Source organism: Spinacia oleracea, chromosome 6 (assembly GCF_020520425.1).
Source record: "Spinacia oleracea cultivar Varoflay chromosome 6, BTI_SOV_V1, whole genome shotgun sequence".
Classification (NCBI taxonomy): Eukaryota; Viridiplantae; Streptophyta; class Magnoliopsida; order Caryophyllales; family Amaranthaceae; genus Spinacia; species Spinacia oleracea.
This window is the reverse complement of record NC_079492.1, coordinates 146,815,121-146,837,259: the sequence shown is the minus strand read 5'-3', so window position 1 is coordinate 146,837,259 and position 22,139 is coordinate 146,815,121. Positions and strand designations below refer to the sequence as shown.

General features: G+C 34.6%; 1 protein-coding gene and 1 pseudogene across 1 annotated transcript; both read left to right on the top strand.

Moving 5' to 3' along the window:
- The first annotated feature begins 6,670 nt into the window (after nucleotides 1-6,670).
- On the top strand, nucleotides 6,671-13,752 carry LOC110781791 (putative glycerol-3-phosphate transporter 4). Its single transcript, XM_021985845.2, has 4 exons — nucleotides 6,671-7,029; nucleotides 10,451-11,494; nucleotides 12,210-12,749; nucleotides 13,410-13,752. Exons 2-4 carry the CDS (start codon nucleotides 10,471-10,473, stop codon nucleotides 13,445-13,447), a joined length of 1,602 nt encoding a protein of 533 aa, XP_021841537.1. The 5' UTR covers nucleotides 6,671-7,029; nucleotides 10,451-10,470; the 3' UTR covers nucleotides 13,448-13,752.
- A 124-nt stretch (nucleotides 13,753-13,876) lies between these two features.
- Nucleotides 13,877-20,823, top strand: LOC110781356 (putative glycerol-3-phosphate transporter 4; annotated as a pseudogene).
- Nucleotides 20,824-22,139: the final 1,316 nt, after the last annotated feature.

Here is a 22,139-nt window from a genome sequence, read left to right as displayed (position 1 = left end):
TGTACTAAATAGTAGGTTCTCCGTTCTCGTTCCTTGATTGTACAAGTTGGCCCAATATCTGATCCATTCTTCTCAATAGTGGTTCTTCCGCGATGGAAGGTCTGGGCAGGGTCTAGCAATATTCATATTCAATTTGGACCCTAATTTTTTTGACCTGTATTCATACCCTATCCTTATCTAATATGGTCTACACTCTACAGTTATAAGACTCTTATCATGTACTCTATGGGTAGGGTCTAGGGTCTGAAGTGGGTCCGCATTACTTATTTTTTACATAATTTATCAGTTTTTTTTATACATACATTTATGAGTAATGTGCAAGACCAACGGTTACTTTGGTCGATTTTGAGGTAGTGTCTACAAAAGTCATTCTTATCTTTTCTTAAACACATTACAACTTAAAGTATGATAAATATTGTGAAATAATCTGAACCTCTACCTTCTCATTAATCGACCCAAAGTATTTATAGTACAAGTCTGCTTTCCTCAACTTATACAAACGTTAATTAGGAAGTAATATACTAGTAGGACTCTAATACTTAGAATATATTTTACAATAGAATTACTTCCATAATTCTATCTTAACATCCCCTCTCAAGGTGGAGCATGAAGATCTCGAATGCCCATCTTGCCAAGAAAAAACTCAAATTGTGCCTTCCCCAATGCTTTAGTGAAAATGTCTGCTAATTGTACCTTCGTCGACACATACGAAGGACTAATAATTCATTCCTTAATCGCATCTCGGACAAAGTGACAATCTGCCTCAATATGCTTCGTCCTCTCATGAAATACCGGATTCTGTGCAATGTGAAGTGCCGACTGACTATCACAGAACACACTCATACCCTGTCTGTGCGCTACACCCAAATCTTGCAGTAATTGTTTTAACCATTTCAACTCGCATGTTAATGCCGCGATCGAACGATATTCTGCTTCGGCGGAAGAGCGTGACACCGTATGTTGTTTCATAGTCTTCCAGGACATAGGGGACATACCAAGTAATACAAACCACCCAGTTAACGAACGACGAGTCAACGGACAACTAGCCCAATCAGAGTCACACCACCCTTCTAATCTCAACGCACTATCAGACCGCAAAAGAATGCCTTGTCCAGGGCATTTTTTTAAATACCTCACAACTCGCAATGCTGCTTCCCAATGATCCTCCTTCGGTGCCTGCATAAATTGTGACAAAATGTGTACCGAATATGCCAAGTCCGGTCTAGTCACTGCTAGGTATATTAGACGCCCTACTAGGCGACGATACTTTTCTCCATCCTCAAGATCCTTCCCATCTGCCATTGCAAGTTTGTGATTCTGCTCCATCGGAAAATCCGCAGGTTTTGCACCAAGTAGCCCAGTCTCCGAAATAATATCCAGAGCATACTTCCTTTGGCATACATAGAATCCCTCCTTATTTCGGGCTACTTCCAAACCAAGAAAATATTTAAGTGCACCCAAGTCCTTCATTTTAAAACATTGACTTAAATAGGCCTTAAAACTATTTAATGCAAAAATATTATTTCCTGCAATTAACATGTCATCCACATATACCAGCACATTTAATTGCAATTCGCCCTTCGAAAGAGTAAATAAAGAATAGTCAGAGTACGATTGTTTAAAACCGTATTTTTTCAGGGCTGTCGACAATTTTTCGAACCAACACCGGGGAGCTTGTTTCAGACCGTATAACGATTTCTTCATCCTGCAAACTTTGGTAGTATTAGTTGTATGAAAACCAGGAGGAATTTTCATATATATTTCTTCCTCCAAATCACCGTATAGAAAAGCATTATGCACATCCATCTGATGTACCTCCCAATTTTTTACTGCCGCTACTGCTAGAAACGTCCGTACGGTCGACATTTTCGCAACCGGAGCGAACGTTTCATTATAATCCAAGCCTTCTATCTGATGATTTCCAAGACCTACCAATCTTGCTTTTAATCGTATCAAATTCCCATCCTCATCTCGTTTCTCAGTATATACCCATTTTCTACCTAAGGCTTTCTTCCCGGGTGGCAAATCCTCCAGTACCCACGTACTTTGTCCCTCTAGGGCAGCAATTTCGGATGCCATTGCATCTCGCCACCCTTCATGTCGCATTGCCTCTTTGAAGCTTCTAGGTGGCTTGGCATTCGTTATAGCTGCAACATAATTCATGTGTTTGGCAGAAAAACGATCATAATTAATGGCTCACATATTAACAAAGTACTTAACTCACATATTATAAAATCTCAAGTTCTCAACTAAACAACCTTAACGTTAGAGGTTCTTTGACTTAGAGAGTGTAACTGCCAATTGACGGTTAGAGGAGTAGCCGCCAAGTAGGAGTGATTTTGTGAATTGCTTTATAATTTTGTTTATTTTTAATATGTTTTTAATAAAATTTGAGTAGGTCTAGATTAGGGTATGGGTAGGGTATGAGTTTTAAGGGCCTATGAGTAGGGTTTGGGTCTGAAAGAATTGGACTCTTACCCTTACTCTAACCAACCCTACCCGATACCTCATATGCCCATACCCTACCTTTACCCTGTCGAGTCTAAAAAATTAAGACCCAAACTCTAATTTTAGGGTAGAGCTTGACAGGGTCTGGGTAGAGTCTTGGACCCGCTGTCATCCCTACTCACTGTGCACCCTGTTTTTAAATAAGCACACAGCTCAAATTCAATGAACATACCGTTTATACCTAAAGAACACACAGTAAATTAACATTTAGCTCAAATGCAAGTAACGTATAGTAATATGTTTCACTTGTACATGCACGTACATTATTATCCTTCTCCATGTTTGTTAGGTGCTAAATCAATGTTTATCATGGTACATAATGATTAATGTGCACCCGCGTGTATAATCCAAATTACTACTTTTAAAAAGTACTTCACCGTTAAACGATTTGATTTGATTAAACGTTGGCTGTATTTAGGACGTTTCTGAAGAAGTTAAGATTTAAAAATTTAGAAATGGAGCATGTATATAAGACTTAAACCCGCAACCTCGCATTTAAACAATGAAGTATTTATTATTGAGCTATAACATGTTACATGCTATATCATTGCAAAAAAAACGGGATTTGATTAATAACATTTTCAAATAAGAATAATATAAATATATTACTAATTCATTGACCCGGAGCGTCGTCTTGGCCTAAAATCAAATTTATGAATTAAAATAAATATGTCCAGTATTATATCATGTAAGGCAATGATGTGGACGAAAGATTTTATCTAGACCTGATCAAGACAAGCCCGGCCCGTTGGCCCGCCCGAATTTTTTGCGGGTTTGGGGTAGAATTTTCCGGCCCGGTTTCCGGGCCCGACCCGACCCGAAAATTTAATTTTTTTTGGGCGGGTTTGGGAAACACAAAAATACACTTTTTAGTTATAAACTAGTGTGTGGCCCGGGCGTTGCCACGGATTTTGACATTTATTCGGGTTTATGTTTTGTAAATATGTGCCCAAATAGATGGTATCTTCATCAAATTGGCGATGATGACACAAGATTAGTGACCGATCAACAACCGTCCTAATCTGAACCCCACATCAAAAAATCAAAATAAAGCTGAATCATTTTATTCGTCATTAGTTGATTCATTACTTAATCTCCGTCAATGTTTTCCCTCTTACTCATTATTACACTCTATTACCCCCGAACTTTTTGTAATGTGAGGCCTAAGTTAGGAAAGTAATAATTGTACATTTATAAATCATTTCCTTTTTTTCACTCACTTATATTAAATTTAGTATTTATTGTAAAAAAGAATATATATGTTTATATGGAAAAACACAACACAAATTTGTAGTTGGTTAAGATGGTAGAAAGTGTAACTTTTAATAAATGAGGTTTGGTGTTCGATCCTTGCTACATGTTTTTATGGTTGTAAATGACATGTCATAATGTTGATTAGTGGTGACGTGGCGTAATAAGGAGAGACATACGTGACACGTATACATTTTTAAGAACGCCTTTTAATATATTAGTATAGATTTGCCCCGACCCTAACGGCCCGAAAAGCCCGGTATTTTAGGCCCAAAAAGAGCGTGATTGGGCACATTGTCTGAAACTTGGCCCGACCCGACCCGACATACCGGGCTGATTTTGTATGGACAGCCCCGGCCCAAACCCGACCCGACCCGCCGTTTGATAAGGTCTAATTTTATCAAACATAAATCAAGCCTTTATGAATGCTCGTAAGAACAAGATGAATTATTGAATGGCATGAACTGTGATGTGGCATTAATGGCAGCACACCCACCTTCTAGATTTCTTTTTTTAAAGGGCCTTGTTGCCCGAGTTCATGACATTTACTACACGTATTAGATTTGAAGAACATGAATCTTGTAGTAGCTAATGAATGTCCAAAAACGTGCAAAGTAAATCACGAGACAATGAGTTATTCTGATTTGCCAAATTAAATATGAGATGCAAACAAATTCCCACCTCTTTGTCGAAGCCAATGGACGTAAGAATGCAAAATACGAAACTAATGCAAAATAATCAACAAGAAGTATATATAGTTTAATTAAAAATAAAATTAATGAGATTGGTAGAACAACAAGTAGTAGAAACAAAGGAACACCTCTAATTGCAAGCCAATTAACCAATCGATGTAAAAAGGAAGAAGATAACATAAAATTATGTAGGAAAAAAAAACTCTGACTAAAAATTAAGGCGAGGAAAAGAAAAACTTTGTGTATAATGAAATTGAAATTAGACGTGTATAAATGTACTTAATGTTTTACTAGAATTTAATGATTTTAGTTAATTGATATAAGAACTTTATGTTAACGGGTAAGTAAAATAGTTACCCGCTAAAGTAATCGCCTCTCATAATTTTTTACCATTATCTGCGCTGTTTTTTTAACTATCCTTACATTGTAAAAAAAAAAAAAAGTTGAAATGAACAGGTGTTATGTTCTTCTCCATTTCTCATGTTAAGAGTATGACACCTAGTTAAGTTATTTCCTCCTTGTGTAATCACAACTGTTGATTTACAAAATTGACTACCCATTTCTTTTAGTGAATGGAGGTAGAATATTTGAGTAAGTAATTGGGTATATATATCATTGTTTGTTAACGTAAGCTTATAATTGAGTTTTTTGTGTGTGTTGAATTTCCCGGAAAAACTTTGCTAAACATTTTATTGTGAGGAGACGAGATATAAACTTAGGATATGTTATTTTCATCTTATTTCAAAAATTTATTATTCATCGGTGATAGGTAAGACCAAATTATAAAAAAATAGATGCATTCAACCGTATTAGACCATAAAATTTTATTTTTTATACTTCAAAATACATTTACTTAATTATTAGTAAAACTAATGGAAGTGAGATATTTTGAAAAAGATGTTGGAAACAAATATAACAACACCACTCAAATGACAACGGTAATAAATTTGAAGATTAGATTTGAAGATTAGAACATACTATAACATAAAATAGGAAATTTAGTGAAACATTACCTTTAAGTTTGATGGGTAGGTGAATTGCTACCTTTTAAAAAGAAAATTATATTTTACTACCTTATAAGTTTGGTTTGTTTTAGTAACACTACCATTTAACGTTTTTCGTCAATGTTGTCTTTGAAACCCACTACAACGACTATTTAATATGGCAAATTAACAAAACGATAAATGAACATAGCTATTTAAAAAAATAGAAGAAACACACGGCGAAAACATTAACGGAAAACGTCAAATGGTTGTGTTAGTCAAACAAACTAAACTTATAAGGTAGTTAAATTTAACTTCTTTTTTTAGAGGTAGCGATTCACAAAACCACCGAACTTAAAGGTAGTGTTTTACAAATTTTCCCATAAAATATTCAATGTTTTATGAACGTTCATTGTATAAGTTTTAGTTTTTGTGAAAAAACACATTTTAAAATATTTTTTGTGTGAAAAACACCTTTAAAGGTTAATATTGTTTATTAAGCACACCTTACGATATGACTCCAATAAAAAGTCAAGCTTTCGGGCATTGATTTCCAACTATGTATGCTGGTTCCTATTGTTTGTCAATAGTGTAATACGCGTATATATTTGGAGGAATAAAATAGGAGTTTTTTTTTTTGAAGGTAAAAATTAGTTCATTGATAAAATGGTCCATTTACAATAGAAATCAAAACTAACAAATACAAAACAATTTGGATCAAACAAAATTCAAATCCGGCAAAACCACGATCGTTGTAGATGAGATCTGACAATGATGAATATCCTCTTTCACATCACTGTTTGATACAACCTTCAACAATAAAATAAAATAGGAGTTAACGTCTAAAAACTTTACATTTTAGCCTAAATTTGATATTAAGATATGTTTATTTAAATAGGAGTAACATTTAAGATGTTTTTTCGAAAAAAAGGTGTGTTTTTTTGAAAAAATAACGAGGTATTTTCTCACAAATTTATCTAACATTTTAGGCGAAAAGAACCGGATATTATCAAGGAGTCGGCAACTCGAAACCAATAGAATATTCTCCTAGTAAAGAGTACCTAGGAGGGGCCTAACGGAACCAAAAGAACACCCTTTAATACAAACCAATAGACATGACGTACAAAGTTTAGAGAACACAAAATTCGTAGTATCCTAATTGCCAGCGTGGCACCGGAGTAGAAAAACATCCAAACTACAACGTCCTCATAAATAATCCACGTGTCCCTTCTCCCTACCCTTTTCTCCTCACTCATCTCGAAACCACCACCTTTCTCATTTCTCCCTTTCCTCTCTTTCTCACTCCCGCCAACGCCGTTCACGGTTCACCCTCTGCTCCTCTCTTTCTCTCTCCTCATTTTAGCCTCCCTCGAAATCGTCGTTCTCCTCCATTTTCTCTCTCTTACTTCGATTCTCAGTTGAATTTTCTCCAAGATATCGGCTCCCGATTTCGCTGATATTTTTTTCCATTTCGATTGAATTTTTTAATTTTTTTTGTTCTGTCGTCAGAAATTACTGCAGCAATGTGTTCATCTTCAGATTGTTGTTGATTCTCTCCATTGAATTAATTATCCACCCGTTTCGTTAAATAATCGGTGAGTTTCTTGCTTTTTAATTTTTTATTTTTCTGCTTGATTGAAGTTTGGATGGTTTGTTATGATTGATGATGCAATAATCATGTTTCGTACGAGGTGGAATTATTTAATTAGTAGTTAAAATATTAAATAATCCAGTTTGTTGATTAATTTTGATTCCGTATTTGTTTAAGTGATTGTAGTCATTTTTTTATTCTTCCTGGTTGTTGCCGTCTATAGCCTTGCATTTATTTATTGTTTGTGATCAAGGGGTTAATTCTGGTAATTTTTTTTTTTGGATACAGTAGAAAATTGTGTGCCAGTAAATAGAAATGTTTTTGTTTAAGGTTTTTAGGCATCAGAATGGCAAAAAAATGTAGTGAGGTAGACAGAATTTGACTCGAGTCACGAAGTCTGATTCCACGGCCATGGGTAGGTCAAAATTGGTAAGTTAGGGGTACTTAGGTAAAGGGGAAATGTTCAAGGAAAGTTGTATTTACTGTTCTGGTTCATTTAACAGCCGGATAAATTTATTGATGAATTGTTGAGGATTACGTAGATATGAATATCGCATGTGATAGAGTTATGTTATATCTTATATTTCACATGAATGATATTGCGGATTTCAACTTTAATCACTTGAATAGTTGTTTTTCACAAACATTTTGTTGAATTTTATTCTTTCAACCGGAACGAATGCGAAGTTTTACTCCCAAATTTGTCTGATTCTATATCTTATTACTCTTTAATCAGATTAAGCGGTTGTTTATGCTAAAGCTGAATTCGATACATATAGAGGAGGTTATAAGGATTTAGATAAGATTTGCCGAATCTTGACAGTAGATAGTGGTGGAGTATGGCAGTATGCTGAGATGAAGTGTTTATGGTTACAGGACTAGAGAGGTTTATGGTAAGGTATGAGTGACTTGTTAGAGTTGTTAATGGATATATTTAAGGTCTTTATACGAGTGACCTATTTGCAGAGGGATAACTTTTATTAGGAAATGGAGTGACTTCAGTGAGAAATTATACTCCGACTGTTTAACTATCGGCGTGTACATTCATCTGGTTTTGTTGTATGCCAAGACTTCCCCCGATTTAAGTGTTAGGACAACCAAGGATCCTTTGCTTCGCTTGATGTTGGCTAAGGAGGGTAAGGACCATTACTGACTTTCCGTAACAATTCCATATGCTTCTTTATTGGAGGATCGCGAAGAGTACTGTAGTGAATGTGAATTCGTTATGATGATTGGCCAATGTATTTTCTAATTACTGAAAACATGTTGAAGTGAAAACCTTGCAAATGGTAATCATGGTTGAAGTGTTAACGGAGGACATTTAATAGTAGCTCTAACTTTTTATAAGTTATAACTAGAATATTGGATCCTTTTGGGCGTTAGATACAGTCATACAGTGTTCTGACTCTGAAGGTTTCAAACAAAGAAACATGAGGTGTTATAGAAGTCATTATATAAGTCTGCTTACACCCTAAAATGTCACTGAGTTACTTGTTCCTTGTCTGTTTTTTTGGAATCTAATTATAGATATTGTAATATGCAGCTGAGACCAATTACGTTCAGTAATGAGGGATATCTATTAATAGTATTATTTTTGTGACAGAGTAGCATTTGGTGCTGCAGTTTTATGGCTTGTTTCAGTGGGGTTAACATAGCTGTGTTTGCATTAAAGCCATTCTACTCTCTGCACATCTCTGCCTCCTGTCGATAATTATGCAGCTTGTAACAAGATGCAAATGTGAGACTGTGCTCTGAACTTCAGAACCCTTAAAATGTCGTGTGTGGAAATTCAGAGAAATTTTGGAAATGGGCCTTGGCAACCCAATAGGAAGAGGAGAGTTTACTCTTTACATGCCCAAAGGATGTTCATACATCAATTGGTCATAGTTGAAGTAATTCTTGTAGCTTATATGTTGTTGTTCTCTCCTTTTTCTCCAATGTGGGACAACTCATATATGGTGGATAAATAATGGGTAGTTTCAACATTGTGTATTGTAGTTATTAAAAGAGTCAGTGGCAGACTGGTAGCTGTAGTGTAGGACTGTAGGTTTTCATCATGAATAGGTATGATAAGGAATTTGAATGAGTAACTTTTTTTGTCCTCCTTGTAAAATCAGATTGTATACTTGTCTGGCAGAGGGCATATGATTAATCACGAAAATTTTCCCTTGACTGCATATTTCTGTCTAGTTGAATTCTGCCAAAATTTGCACGAGTTCCTGATTCTGAATCTAGACTGGCCCACATTTAAATTCTGAATTTTGGAATATGACACTCGTGACACTTGGATACGAGCATCTGAGTCAACTAGGTTCTTTTATAAGCTCTTCTCAAATCCGTGAGCTACGCAACAGTAAATGATGCGCTCAATAATCTTTTTTCTGATTGAGTAGGTTAGCCAATATATGATCATATCGTAGTAGCACTCTGTCCGTTGTGCAAAGGAAGATGACGTTACTGGAGGCCTCCCACCAGGTGCCTTAAAAATAGTGGCATGACACATTTACAAAATAACTTTCTCTAATCATCTTTTTCTACACAAGATAGAGAATATGATGAAGATATATATTTAAAGAAACAGAAGCCATATACCTTTCGATCTATATAGGGCCTTGGAGAATCAATAAATAAACTGTGAGCAGAAGATTTAATGTTAGAAGCTGTCTGTCACGAATACCTGAAAGACCTTAAAGTTTGACCTGACCTATGCTTGTTCAAGACAGAAGTTATGCTTTATGCTATTGTAATATTAACACACTGAAACAACCTGCTTTTGGAAAAGGGTGCTAATTCACTGAATAACACCTTGCAGTTTGCAACTAGATTGTCCATATTAGACGGCATTGTTTCTAGGAAGCAGATGCTTGAAAATGATTTGCTATTATGCAAAGTATTTAAAATTCCAAGATGATCAGAATAACTGGTGCATTCTATCCTATATTCCATATATGCACATCTGAGCTGGTAGGAGTCGAACCCTTGAGTCCTTTGATACAATCAAGTGCTTTGGAGTCTCTTTTCTCTGATAAGCCTGGCTCACCTTTTCAAAGTCTCCATGCACTAGTGGAAAGAAGATGATAGCCTACATTGTTGGTTGCCCAATGGAAATGATGTGTGTTATTCTTGGTTGTTCAGTTGAATTGATACGTGTTATTCTTTCTTTTTCTTATTATTGCCCTGACAATTTTCTTTACAGCGCATATTCTTACTGGTAGTTGAATTTCCATTAACTGATTTATGCTTATAGTCATTATACTTGATTGACTGACTACCTCCGCCCTGTTTTACTTGCCCATTTTCCTTTTTGGGATGTTCTAGTTTACTTGCCCCGTTTTCTTTTTGGTGATTTTTTCCTCTCGATGTATCTCAGTATTTCTCAGTTGACGTTGGTGTTGGTACTGAAAATTGTGTTATATATGGTGCAGAGGCTTTTTTGACCATCAAGATGGCTCGGAGGTCTGATGTTACCCCTCCTGGGATTTCTCTTATAAGAAGTTTGAGAGGAAGAGACTGGAGTTTTTCTTCATACAGATATGCTGTTCTGTTGATTACTTTTATTGCTTATGCGTGTTATCATGCTTCCAGAAAACCAAGTAGCATAGTCAAGAGTGTTCTGGATCCTGAACGAGACAAACCTGTACTGTCAAATATCTGGCCTATTGGGAATGTCTTTGTCAAGGAAGAGCTTTTTGATAGTGATGCAAGGAGATTAACGAAAAAGGGCTGGGCACCTTTTGATGGAAAAGACGGGACGTCGAAATTGGGTGAAATTGATGTTGCATTTCTTGCATGCTATTCCATGGGTATGTATGTTGCTGGTCACTTGGGAGATAGTTTAGATCTGCGGCTGTTTTTAACAACAGGCATGATTGGTAGTGGGATATTTGTTGTGCTTTTCGGCATGGGTTACTTTTGGAATATTCATGCCTTTTGGTTCTTTCTAGTGATGCAAATGATTGCCGGATTATTTCAAGCTACAGGTTGGCCTTCTGTGGTTGCTGTTATTGGTAATTGGTTTGGCAAAAGAAAGAGGGGTTTGATAATGGGTATTTGGAATGCTCATACATCTGTGGGGAATATTGCTGGGTCCCTAGTTGCGGCTAGTGTTTTGGAGTACGGATGGGGTTGGTCTTTCATTCTTCCAGGAGCTTTAATTTTTTTTGGAGGCATTTTGGTTTATTTGTTTTTGGCTGCATATCCCGAGGATGTGGGTTTCCCTTGTCCTTATGCTTCGGGTAATAATGAAGAGACAGGGCCAAGCAAGCTAGAAGCACAGAGCCAAAAGTTTGACTCAGATGACTGTCAACCAGATGTTAACCCTCAATCGTCTTCAACTTCCAGGAGAAGTGTCGGGCTTTTAGAAGCATGTTTGATACCTGGGGTAATACCATTTGCCTTGTGTCTCTTCTTCTCGAAGCTTGTGGCGTACACTTTTCTATATTGGCTACCATTCTATCTTAGTCAGACAGGTTGGTCACATCATATCAAATTCAGCTCCTAGTTATTTCTTCGATTAAAAGGTTTTGGTTATGATGTCTGATGCATGTGAATACTTTGGAGTTGTCGACACAAATCTTTTATAGGTCAAGAAGGAACTGACTAGATAATTATCTGGTTGTTGGATTTATCTTTTCTCTCTTTTCAATCGAGGAAGAAAGGAGAGACTGACATTGCCTGGAATTGCGTGCAACATAGTTAATTGATTCCTTGACTTACTTTTTGTGTGTCCAAGTTCGAGTCAACTATTATACAAAGTATATGCTTTGCCAAAATAGGAATTAAGTAAAGTTAGTAGTTCTTTATGGAGCGGGAAAAAACTAAATGTGTGATTAGTTCTTTGTGGAACGAAGGGATTATTATTAGGCAAGTCATATTGCTATCTGCTATTATTTTCCGTGGTCTCTCCATCTTTAAAATCGTAGGTGGAGTGGAGTTGTAAAGGGGAATGGAAAGACTGTAACTCATTTCTTTGGGACTTGGCAATTAGGTCAATGAATCACTTGTCATTTCCTAAGGTAATAATGGCCTTGCAAAAGTGGCTGAAATCCTGTATTGGTCACGTGTCATAAAATACGACCCAGATATAGTTCCAAGATTCTTAGAAAGAAATGACCATCTGTTTCCATATTGTTTCTATGTCCATGTGATGAGTCATAACAATTTGTTTATAATTTTGACTTGCAGCAATCGGTGGAGTTTATGTTTCTGTAAAGTCTGCAGGAAACCTCTCCGCTCTGTTTGATGTAGGTGGCATCGTAGGTGGCATAGTTGCTGGCTACCTCTCTGATAAACTTAATGCTAGAGCTCTTACCGCCGCCACTTTTATGTACCTTGCAATCCCTTCAATGCTCCTCTACCGTTTTTACGGCGGTGAATCCATGACTATGAACATTGTCCTCATGATGATTGTTGGGTTGTTTGTCAACGGACCATATGCACTCATAACTACTGCAGTTTCTGCGGATTTGGGCACTCACAGCTCGTTGAAAGGGGATTCTCGCGCACTAGCAACTGTTACTGCCATTATTGATGGTACAGGATCAGCGGGTGCAGCATTAGGTCCTCTTCTCACTGGATTCCTTTCAGGAAATGGATGGGATCAGGTCTTCTTCATGCTGGTGATTGGAGCCCTAATTGCTGGACTTCTGTTGTCACGCCTTGTAATTACAGAAATCAGTGACATTCTCAGGAGGAATCAATCAAATAATGCACAAAGCACTGCAGGTATCTTTCTTGCTCTTTTAAATTTCTGTAAGCTTCTTGGAATAGAACTAAATACTGTTAAACATTTATTTCTTGTTGGTTGTCAACATTAAGGCTCTGATTGTTTCAATGGAAAACATTTTCAAAGGAAAATGATTTTCCATGGAAAACAACTTTCAAGGGAAAACATAAAGGGAAAATAGTTTTCCTTTGTGTATAAGAAAAGAACATAGAAGTGGATATGAGAGAGAGAAAAGGAAATGTAAGAAACTAGAGTGGAAAATGTGTCATTCCTTCTTTTCAAAAGAAAAGTTGGTTTTACCCTAGAGAGTTGTTTTCCACTTTTAACAAAACACACAAAGGAAAATGGGAAAATCATTTTCCGGAAAGTGTTTCCCGTCAGAACAAACAGAGTAAGTTAAGTTAAAGGTTGGACTAAACGCACAATTTAGCAAATGACCAGTTCTAGTGTTATGATGTTTAGATTGCTCTTGAAGATGTACCACCTATGAACTATTTTCTGAAATTCTAACTAGAGAGAACGAGCAGAAAAAACCCGTCTTCCACTTTTCTAGGAGATACTTGTTCGAAGTTCAACTATATAATGGTAGCTGTTAAAGTTGACCTCCTCATTTTCATTTCACATTTAAATGATAATGGGTTCTGAATTTATTTTGTCAGGTTCTGAATCTCAACCCCTTCTGAGTGACCAAAGATGATGAATGGACGTGAGATATGATCGAGATAATATATATACGAGAACAAGAAGTTGAGTCCTCTGAATGCTATACTGGAACATACAGTCCAACAACTTCACTTTATGAATTGGTCATTGACCGACTATGTGGCTCGTTTTTTTTGTTGTATGTCTAGGTGATAGGCAGATTGTAGGGTCTTTTTTTGTTCCATTGAGTTCCATCAACGTATGTAAATCTATAAAAGCCGGAAGCTTTGATTTTGTTTTGTATCAGGCCGATGAGTTTGCATTTGGGTGGTATATACCAGAAAGGATTATGATTTGAAAGTAGGTGCATTAGTTTTTCGTAATTCGTTTTACAGAAGGTTTAGCGCCTCAGCTTTTGCAATTTAAGCATGCAGATACTTTGTACTACACCTCATAATTGAGATTGTACTTGTCCGCGGCAGATATGGCTGAGGCCGCGGTAGTGAGGAGGTACGGGCTGCAGCTTGCTAGGAGAATGGGCTATGACAAAATATGGCTGGAATGTGACAGCTCTTGAGGTAGTCAACTCGATTAACACGGCAAAATGGGGGTGCTGCTCCGATTTATGTCCTTTATGATGATAATAGTACTTTCAAATTGTTTTACTTCTTATGTTGTTTCTCATGTTAAAAGGGTTGGGAATACTGTTGCTCACTTTGTGGGACGGTGGGATACAAAGGGTAATTCCGAACTTGTTTGTATGGATTCCCCCCCCAAAGTACGATAACTTTGGCGGAACTTGATTTGCAATAAAATACCGGCCTAACGTTTCCATAAAAAAAAAAGATACCGAGAAAAGTAGACTTAAAATTTATTTATTTTGAAAATGTAAACATCTTCATGCGCCTTTTTATAGAAGTAGGATCGTAGAGATATACGCTTATTAATAAGAATGATAAACTTTTGTTTGATTTAAACAATTAAGAAACAATGTCTTTTATGTTATACTTAATTAATACGAGTATTCCGTAGTAAAAATTATAAATGTACTTCAAGCCAACACATGCGTTGCACGTACTTCTGACTAGTAAAAATTAAATCTGTCTGAATGCATTTTACTAGAATTTACTCGTAATGAATTTAGTTAAATTGATACTACAACTTGAATTATGTTGACGGGTAAATGAAATTAGTGACCCGCAAAGTAATCGCCTCTCATAATTTCTAATACTATATGCGCTATTTTTAACATTATCCTTACGATGTCAACAATAAAGGAAGTGAATAAGTGTCAGGGTCTTCTCTATTTCTCATCTTAAGATTATAGACACCTAAGTTTATTTTCCCTTCATGTAATCACAATCGTTAATTTAGGAAATTGATCATCCATTACTTTTATTGAATTGAGGTAGAGTATTAATATTTGAGTAAGTACTCCTTCTGTCTCTTTTTATTCTTTACGTTTGGTATTTTTCACGCTTTTTAAGGATTAATTAATTTGCATCGAGATTCCTCAATTTTTTTATTTAAACAAGATAAATTACGTTTATTTATAATTTTTCACTTTTATCAAAATTCTGATATTGGGAAATGAGAAAATTTTAATGTTCTAATGGAAAAGTGTGAGAGATTAAATGACCCAATGAATTTAATTGGTTAAAATAATAATTAGACACAAATTTTGATAGAATACTAAGTCATTTATATGATAATACAAAGTAAATGTAAAGAATATTTTGAAATACCCAAAAAAAAAACGTAAAAAACAAAAAGAGACGGGGGAGTAATTGGGTACAGATAATTGTTTGTTAACCTAGAGCCTATGTTTGAGCTTTTTTTTTGGTTGAATTTCCAAACCTAAAGAGACAAGACGTACATGTAAACTTAGGATATGATATATTATCTTATTTTATATCAAGATTGATTATCTATTCGTGTTAGATAGAACCAAATTATAATAACCTAGATGGATTCAACCATATTAAACCGTAAAATTTTATTATCTACTCCGTATACTTTAATTGCAAAATACATCTTACTTAACTATTAGTAAAGTAAAAAAAAGTTAGATATTTTTAACAAAATGTTGTAAACATACTATAACATAAAAATTATTAATAAGTTCACCACACATATGACAATGCTGATAAGTTTATATCAATGTGCAATAAAAGTTTGGCAAATTTACCCAAAAAATAATCTTTTACAACCCGTTTTTTGCGAGAAACTACTTTCATTAAAGAAAATGGTTATAACAGATTTGAAGATTAGAACCTAGCATAAAAATATGTACAATATTTCAAAATTATTATTCAAAACGCAATGCATGAATGATCTTCATTGTATTAAATTACTCCGTACAATTGAATTCGAATTTAAAACCTATCGTATACAGACTATCTATCTATCTATTATTATATACTTAAAGATACACCAAGAATGACACATATCACGTCCTGGTGAGTCCTTAGTAATATTATTATTTTTTGGCCTATTTTAAATAATCTTATCATTCCTTTTCTTTATTTGATAGAAAATCATTCCTTATCTAATTAATATCTTTTATCAGTTTTTTTTTATTTGTAAACTAATATACAACATACATTTCTTTTGTACTGCGTAATTTTTTTTTTTTTTTACAATTTCATTTTTGAACAATCAATCAATAATTACACTACTTTATTTAAAATAATATCCAAAATATTATGTGTTCCTTCTTTGCGAGAATGTTTGTAGCACATTTTTAACTACCAAGATCAATAACTATAACTATATATCAATCAATCCATAAATTATTATATAACTACAGACCGCAAAACTCCCTCAAAAAAAAAAGACAGGCTAAACAATTCACGTCATCTTCTGGTGCGTCCTGCATTTTTTTAATTAAAAATATATGATATGGATATTTATATGGAAAAAAAAAGGTTAATATACATTGGGAAAAATTACATAGAAGTCTATTTTTTTTACACATAGAAGTCTATTGAAGCTTAAAATTTTGTCATAATTAAGCTTCGATCATCAATCAATAACTATATACTAAAAGACACACCAGAAATGACACGTGTCACCTCCTGATGAGTCTTTAGGTATTTTTTATATTTGTTAACTTAAAAATGTATATTAATAAAACTTAAAAAAAGTAGAAAAAATAATTTGCCGAGCTACCAATCCTTATTGTTGAAAGTTAATTGTAGTCCATATCTCTCATATGCATTATATAAATTATTATTTGGAAAAAAAGTACTCCGTATTAGAGCTAATCGTTTGCGGGTTTGGATGGATAATGGACGGGCAACCTTTCCAAAAATCTGTCCAACGGGCTTAAAAATGCTGCCCTTACCCGTCCGCTAAATAACATATTTATTGCCCTTACCCGCCCTGTACATAAAATGCGGGCTGCCCGCGGGCCAACGGGCTTATGAAAGTGTAAAATAATTTTTTCAAGGAAAAGTTGTCATAGAATAAAATATAAATTAACCCTGTTGTACCTACTGGTAAGTTACTTCGTAGATGGACAAGGAATGGAGAAGAATGAAGATATAGTGAGCAAGAAGAAGAACATAAGAGAGTAGGAGACTAAGGGTGGGTGGCAACTTTTTTGTGAAATGAAAGTGTTAGGTTGACTCTAGGGTTTCTTACTTTCTTTTAGGCAATAGATAATTATTAATGCTCTAAAAAAAAAAGAAAGATAATTATTAATTAATTAATTAGATACATACTCTAGAAGACCAAAATGTTCTATAATCAGACTACCGGTATTACAAAAAGTAAGTTTATTTAAATTTAGCGGGCTGGGCGGGCCTGCCCGTTAATAAATTTTGTGTGCCGTAACCCGCCCATTTTTATTAACGGGCCGGGCTTGGCCCTCCCAACTTTCGATTTTTTTTAAAAAAACGTTGTCCAAGCCCGCTACTTTAACGGGCCGAGCGGGCCGGGTCTAGCGGGTTATCCCGCCCATGATCAGCTCTACTCCGTATTGATTCATTTTAAGAAGAAATAATTTTCAAAATTTTTTAACAACATTTTAAACTTCTTTGTATTATATTAATTTAATAATGACTTAAATTCCTTTTGTCTTACGGAAAATGAATGTGTCGTATCTTCGAAAAAAATTACGTAATGTAATTAATAATTTAAGTAAAGAAAAAAGCTGAAGGTGAAAAGGGAAAAGAAAAGGTTGCGATAGAGTAAATATGAGAAACTTTTTACAAAGAATTATAAGAAAAAATATATTGGTAAATTATTACCTTATATTGAAAATAAATATGAGTACATCTATTTCAACGACTATAAGTTTAGATAAATTTAGTTAATTTAAGGTTCTGTTTTATTCGACTTATTTTGTGTGGACTTATATTATTTGAACTTATTTTATCTGAAAAAAACTTATTTTGACTTAAATAAACTTATTTGTGGGTTAAAATGTCCGAAAAAACTTAACTTTTTTAAATTTATTAATTTATGAAAAATTAAATCAATTGGTGTTGATAAACTCATTTACGAAATATATTTTATTTTATTAACTTTTCTGTAAATAATTATTAAATTATTAAAAGTATTACATACAAATACTTACGAAGTGTTTTGGAGTACGGATGGGGTTGGTCTTTCATTGTTCCAGGAGCTTTAATGTTTTTCGAAAGCATTTTGGTTTACTTGTTTTGGCTGCATATCCTGAGGATGTGGGTTTCCGTTCTCCTTATGCTTCGGAGAATAATGAAGAGATAGGGCCAAGCAATCAAGAAGCTCAGAGCCAAACGCTTGAGTCAGACGAAATTCAACCGGTTGTTGACCCTCAACCGTCTTCAACTTCCAGGAGAAATGTCGGGCTCTTAGAAGCATGTTTGATACCTGGGGTGATACCATTTGCGTTGTGTCTCTTCTTCTCGAAGCTGGTGGCATACACTTTTCTATATTGGCTACCATTCTATCTTAGTCAGATAGGTTGGTCACATCATATCAAATTCACCTCCTAGTTATTTCTTTGATTCAAAGGTTTTGGTTTCTAGGATTTTGTTTTTGTAGAGTCTGATGCATATAAACACTTTGGAGTTGTCGACACAAATCTTTTATAAGGTCAAGTCACTAGATAATTATCTGGGTGTTGGATATATCTTTTCACTCTTTTTTAATCGAGGAAGAAAGGAGACAGAGTGACAAAACAGACACCGTTGCCTAGAATTGCATGCAACATAGTTAATTGATTCCTTGTAATTAGGTGAATGGATCACTTGTCATTGCCTAGGGTCAGGTCTTGTCAAAATGGCTGAAACCCTGTATAGGTCATGTGTCATAAGTATGACCCGAATATGGGTTCCAACATTCTTAGAAAGAAATGACCATATGTTTTCCATGAATAGTTTCTATTTGCATGTGATGAGTTTGAACACATAACTAGTTAGTGGCCCGGGCGATGCCCCGAAGTGTTGCATATAGCTTGACTTTTTGTTTTCATTTAAAGTTATGAATTTCATATGCAGTTTAACAATAAAATTGGTTGACCAACAATTGGTGTACTAAATATTTTAGAAATTTTCCTTATTTATGAAAAACTTTTTTTTTGTCCTACTTTACTCATAACTTAAGAAATTTGTTAAGTTATAATTGTATATTGAGCCACAAAGTCAAAATAAATTTTAGAGGAAAAAAAACATATTTGATTATCTTAAAGAAAGCGCAATATTATTTTTTTCCTATTCTTTTCTGTGTTAATTTCATGGTTTTATGTTTGATCTAAGTAAATTTCTAAAAAAGATATATGATTTGATTATAAATTAAGAAAAAAGTTGTTATCATAAATTGTTACTCAAATAGATAAATTTGCGCATTAAATTTTTATACATTCAAAAGAACGACTTTTCTCTTTTTTTAATAGTTTTAGAGTAATAAGTTGTATTGTTGGAGTGATGGTTAAAACTTAGCATTAACATAGAAGAGGTCATGGGTTCAAGGATGTGTAGTAGCATTTTTTTGTGAGGACATAATAAACAATTATGTGCGAATATGACATGGCGCGATGATGCTATGTCACTTGCCAAGTCATTGTGACATATGGCGAGATGGCATGGATTGCCTTGGAGATTTAATAATAGATATAGATATAGATTTTCTTAGTATTTGAAGGAAATTGAAAAATGGCATGGGAGGAGTCATAACAATTTGTTTATAATTTTGACTTGCAGCAATTGGTGGAGTTTATGTTTCTGTGAAGTCTGCTGGAAACCTCTCCGCTCTCTTTCATGTAGGTGGCATGGTTGTTGGGCACCTCTCTGATAAACTTAATGCTAGAGCTATTACCGTTGCCACTTTTATGTATCTTGCAATCCCTTCAATGCTCTTTTACTGTTTTTATGGCGGTGAATCCATGACTATGAACATTGTCCTCATGATGATCGTTGGGTTTTTTGTTAACGGACCATATGCGCTCATAAGTACTGCAGTTTCTGCGGATTTGGGCACTCACAGCTCGCTGAGAGGGGATTCTCGCGCACTAGCAACTGTTACTGCTATTATTGATGGTACAGGATCATTGGGTGCAGCATTAGGTCCTCTTCTCACTGGATTCCTTTCTGGAAAATGGAATCAGGTCTTCTACATGCTGGTGATTGGAGCCCTTATTGCTGGCCTTATATTGTCACAACTTGTAATTACATAAATCAGTGACATTCTCAGGAGGAATCAACCTAATCATGCACAAACAACTGCAGGTATCTTTCTTGCTCTTTTAAATTGCTGTGTAATATTCTGAGTGAAGTTTGATTTCTTTGTCTAAGCCTTCTTTGATAATACATTTATTTCTTGTTGGTTGTCAACGTTAAGGCTCCGTTTGGTAGGGTGTAAAACGATTTTCCCCTTTTCAACCGTTTTAAGTTGTTTGGTTTGGCAAGGGATGAAAAACAATTTTCTATAACTCCCTCAAAGGTGGAAAAACCTTTTCCATTAAAAGGGAGAGACACCACTTTCCCTCCTTTCTTCCCCTCAATCTTCACCATCTTCTCCCATTTTCTTTTAAGGAATTAAACGAAGGAAAACTAGTTTGGAATTATGTTTTCTCTTGGAAAATATTTTCCATGAAAAATCATTTTATACTGAAAACGTTTTACACCAAACCAAATGGAATCTAAGTTAAAAGTAAGACTAAACGCACAATTTTGCAAATGACCAGTTCTAGTGTTATGATGTTTAGACTGCTCTTGAAGATGTATCACCTATGTACTATTTTCTGAAGTTCTAATTAGAGAGAACGAGCAGAAAAAAAACCCGTCTTCCACTTTTCTAGGAGATACTTGTTCGAAGTTCAACTATATATAATGGTGGCTGTTAAAGTTGACCTCCTCATTTTCATTTGACATTTTAATGATAATGGGTTCTGAATTTATTTTGTCAGGTTTTGAATCTCAACCCCTTCTAAGTGACCAAAGATGATGAATGGATATGAGATATCTATTACTATATACTAAAAGAGACATCAGGAATGACACGTGTCAATTTCTGGTGCGATTTTTTTCCTCCAAAATGTTTTAATTTTTTTTCTCTTTTTTTCTCTTAAATTACTAAAACTAAAACTGTATACTACATTATATTAAAGACAGATTGCAACGATTTTATAATTAAAAAGGTTGACTATTCTTAATGCATTTAAATTGGTGGTAATCTTATTTTTCCTTTTTTAGTATTAGATTTCTCAAAATGAATACAATTAACAATATTTGACCATAAGTATTAATATATCAACGACCTTAATTACATAAATTGGTCACAATTTCAGCAATTTCAACTATCTTTGGAGAATATATTAAAGCAAAATTTCAGCGATTTCATATTTAATTGGTCATAATTTTATTTTTCCTTTTTTATTAGATTCTTTTAAACGGGTACAATTAATAATATTTGACCATAAATAATATTTCAACGACCTTACTTAAATTAGTCATAATTTTAGCAATTACAGTAATAGATTTGATAGAGAATCGTGAAACTGCCATAAAAAAAGAGGAAAAGCGATATAGAATCGTAATCTACGGTGCATGTTATGGAAATTATCTATTACATAAATTATATACAAAACTAAAATCAACATATTAGTATAGAGCTTAACATATAAACATCAACCTATTAATATATCAAATATTTTGGTCAAATTAGCATATCAAGCATATAAAATATGTAATACGTAGTATGACGAAAATTGAGTCATCTGAATTAGATGATTATATAAATATATTTATCAATTATGTAGTAACTTTAGGGACCGAAATATTTCAGTCAAATATATTACGAAGTATAAAAAATATAAAAAATTAGTCATATAATTTTAAATTATCCGTGCATGCACGGGACCTAATCTAGTAATCGAGATAAACAGAAGCCGTATCTAATTAGCCTATTTCTAATTTCTAATAATTGACCGGGTACATGGGCCGGATCTGGACCGGGTTTGGATCTGAGAATATTGGATCCAGACTCGTTTTTAAACACATGGATCCAGATCCGCCCCAGATTCATTGGGTTTCAAATAACTAGATGTTAGCTAAATAAGTAATTGGAACGACTTAACTGGATATTGCGTAATACGAACTGAACCGATTGTCGTGCCGTGGCCGGACCACTGCTCTAAAAGACAATTCCGCGCTACCTCCGATGCACTAGAACACTTGCGGTTGCCCTCCAGGGTTTACACGACACCGAGAATTATGTGCACTCACAATCCCCGATTGGAGACCAGAATATTTGCCCAGAAA

What these genes read in the sequence shown, in the direction of transcription:
- LOC110781791 (XM_021985845.2), top strand. Translation starts at nt 10,471, where the DNA reads ATGGCTCGGAGGTCTGATGTTACCCCTCCTGGGATTTCTCTTATAAGA. An exon ending in ATTCTATCTTAGTCAGACAG is followed by an intron (nt 11,495 to 12,209) that starts GTTGGTCACATC and finishes TTTGACTTGCAG; the next exon opens with CAATCGGTGGAGTTTATGTT. An exon ending in TAATGCACAAAGCACTGCAG is followed by an intron (nt 12,750 to 13,409) that starts GTATCTTTCTTG and finishes TTATTTTGTCAG; the next exon opens with GTTCTGAATCTCAACCCCTT.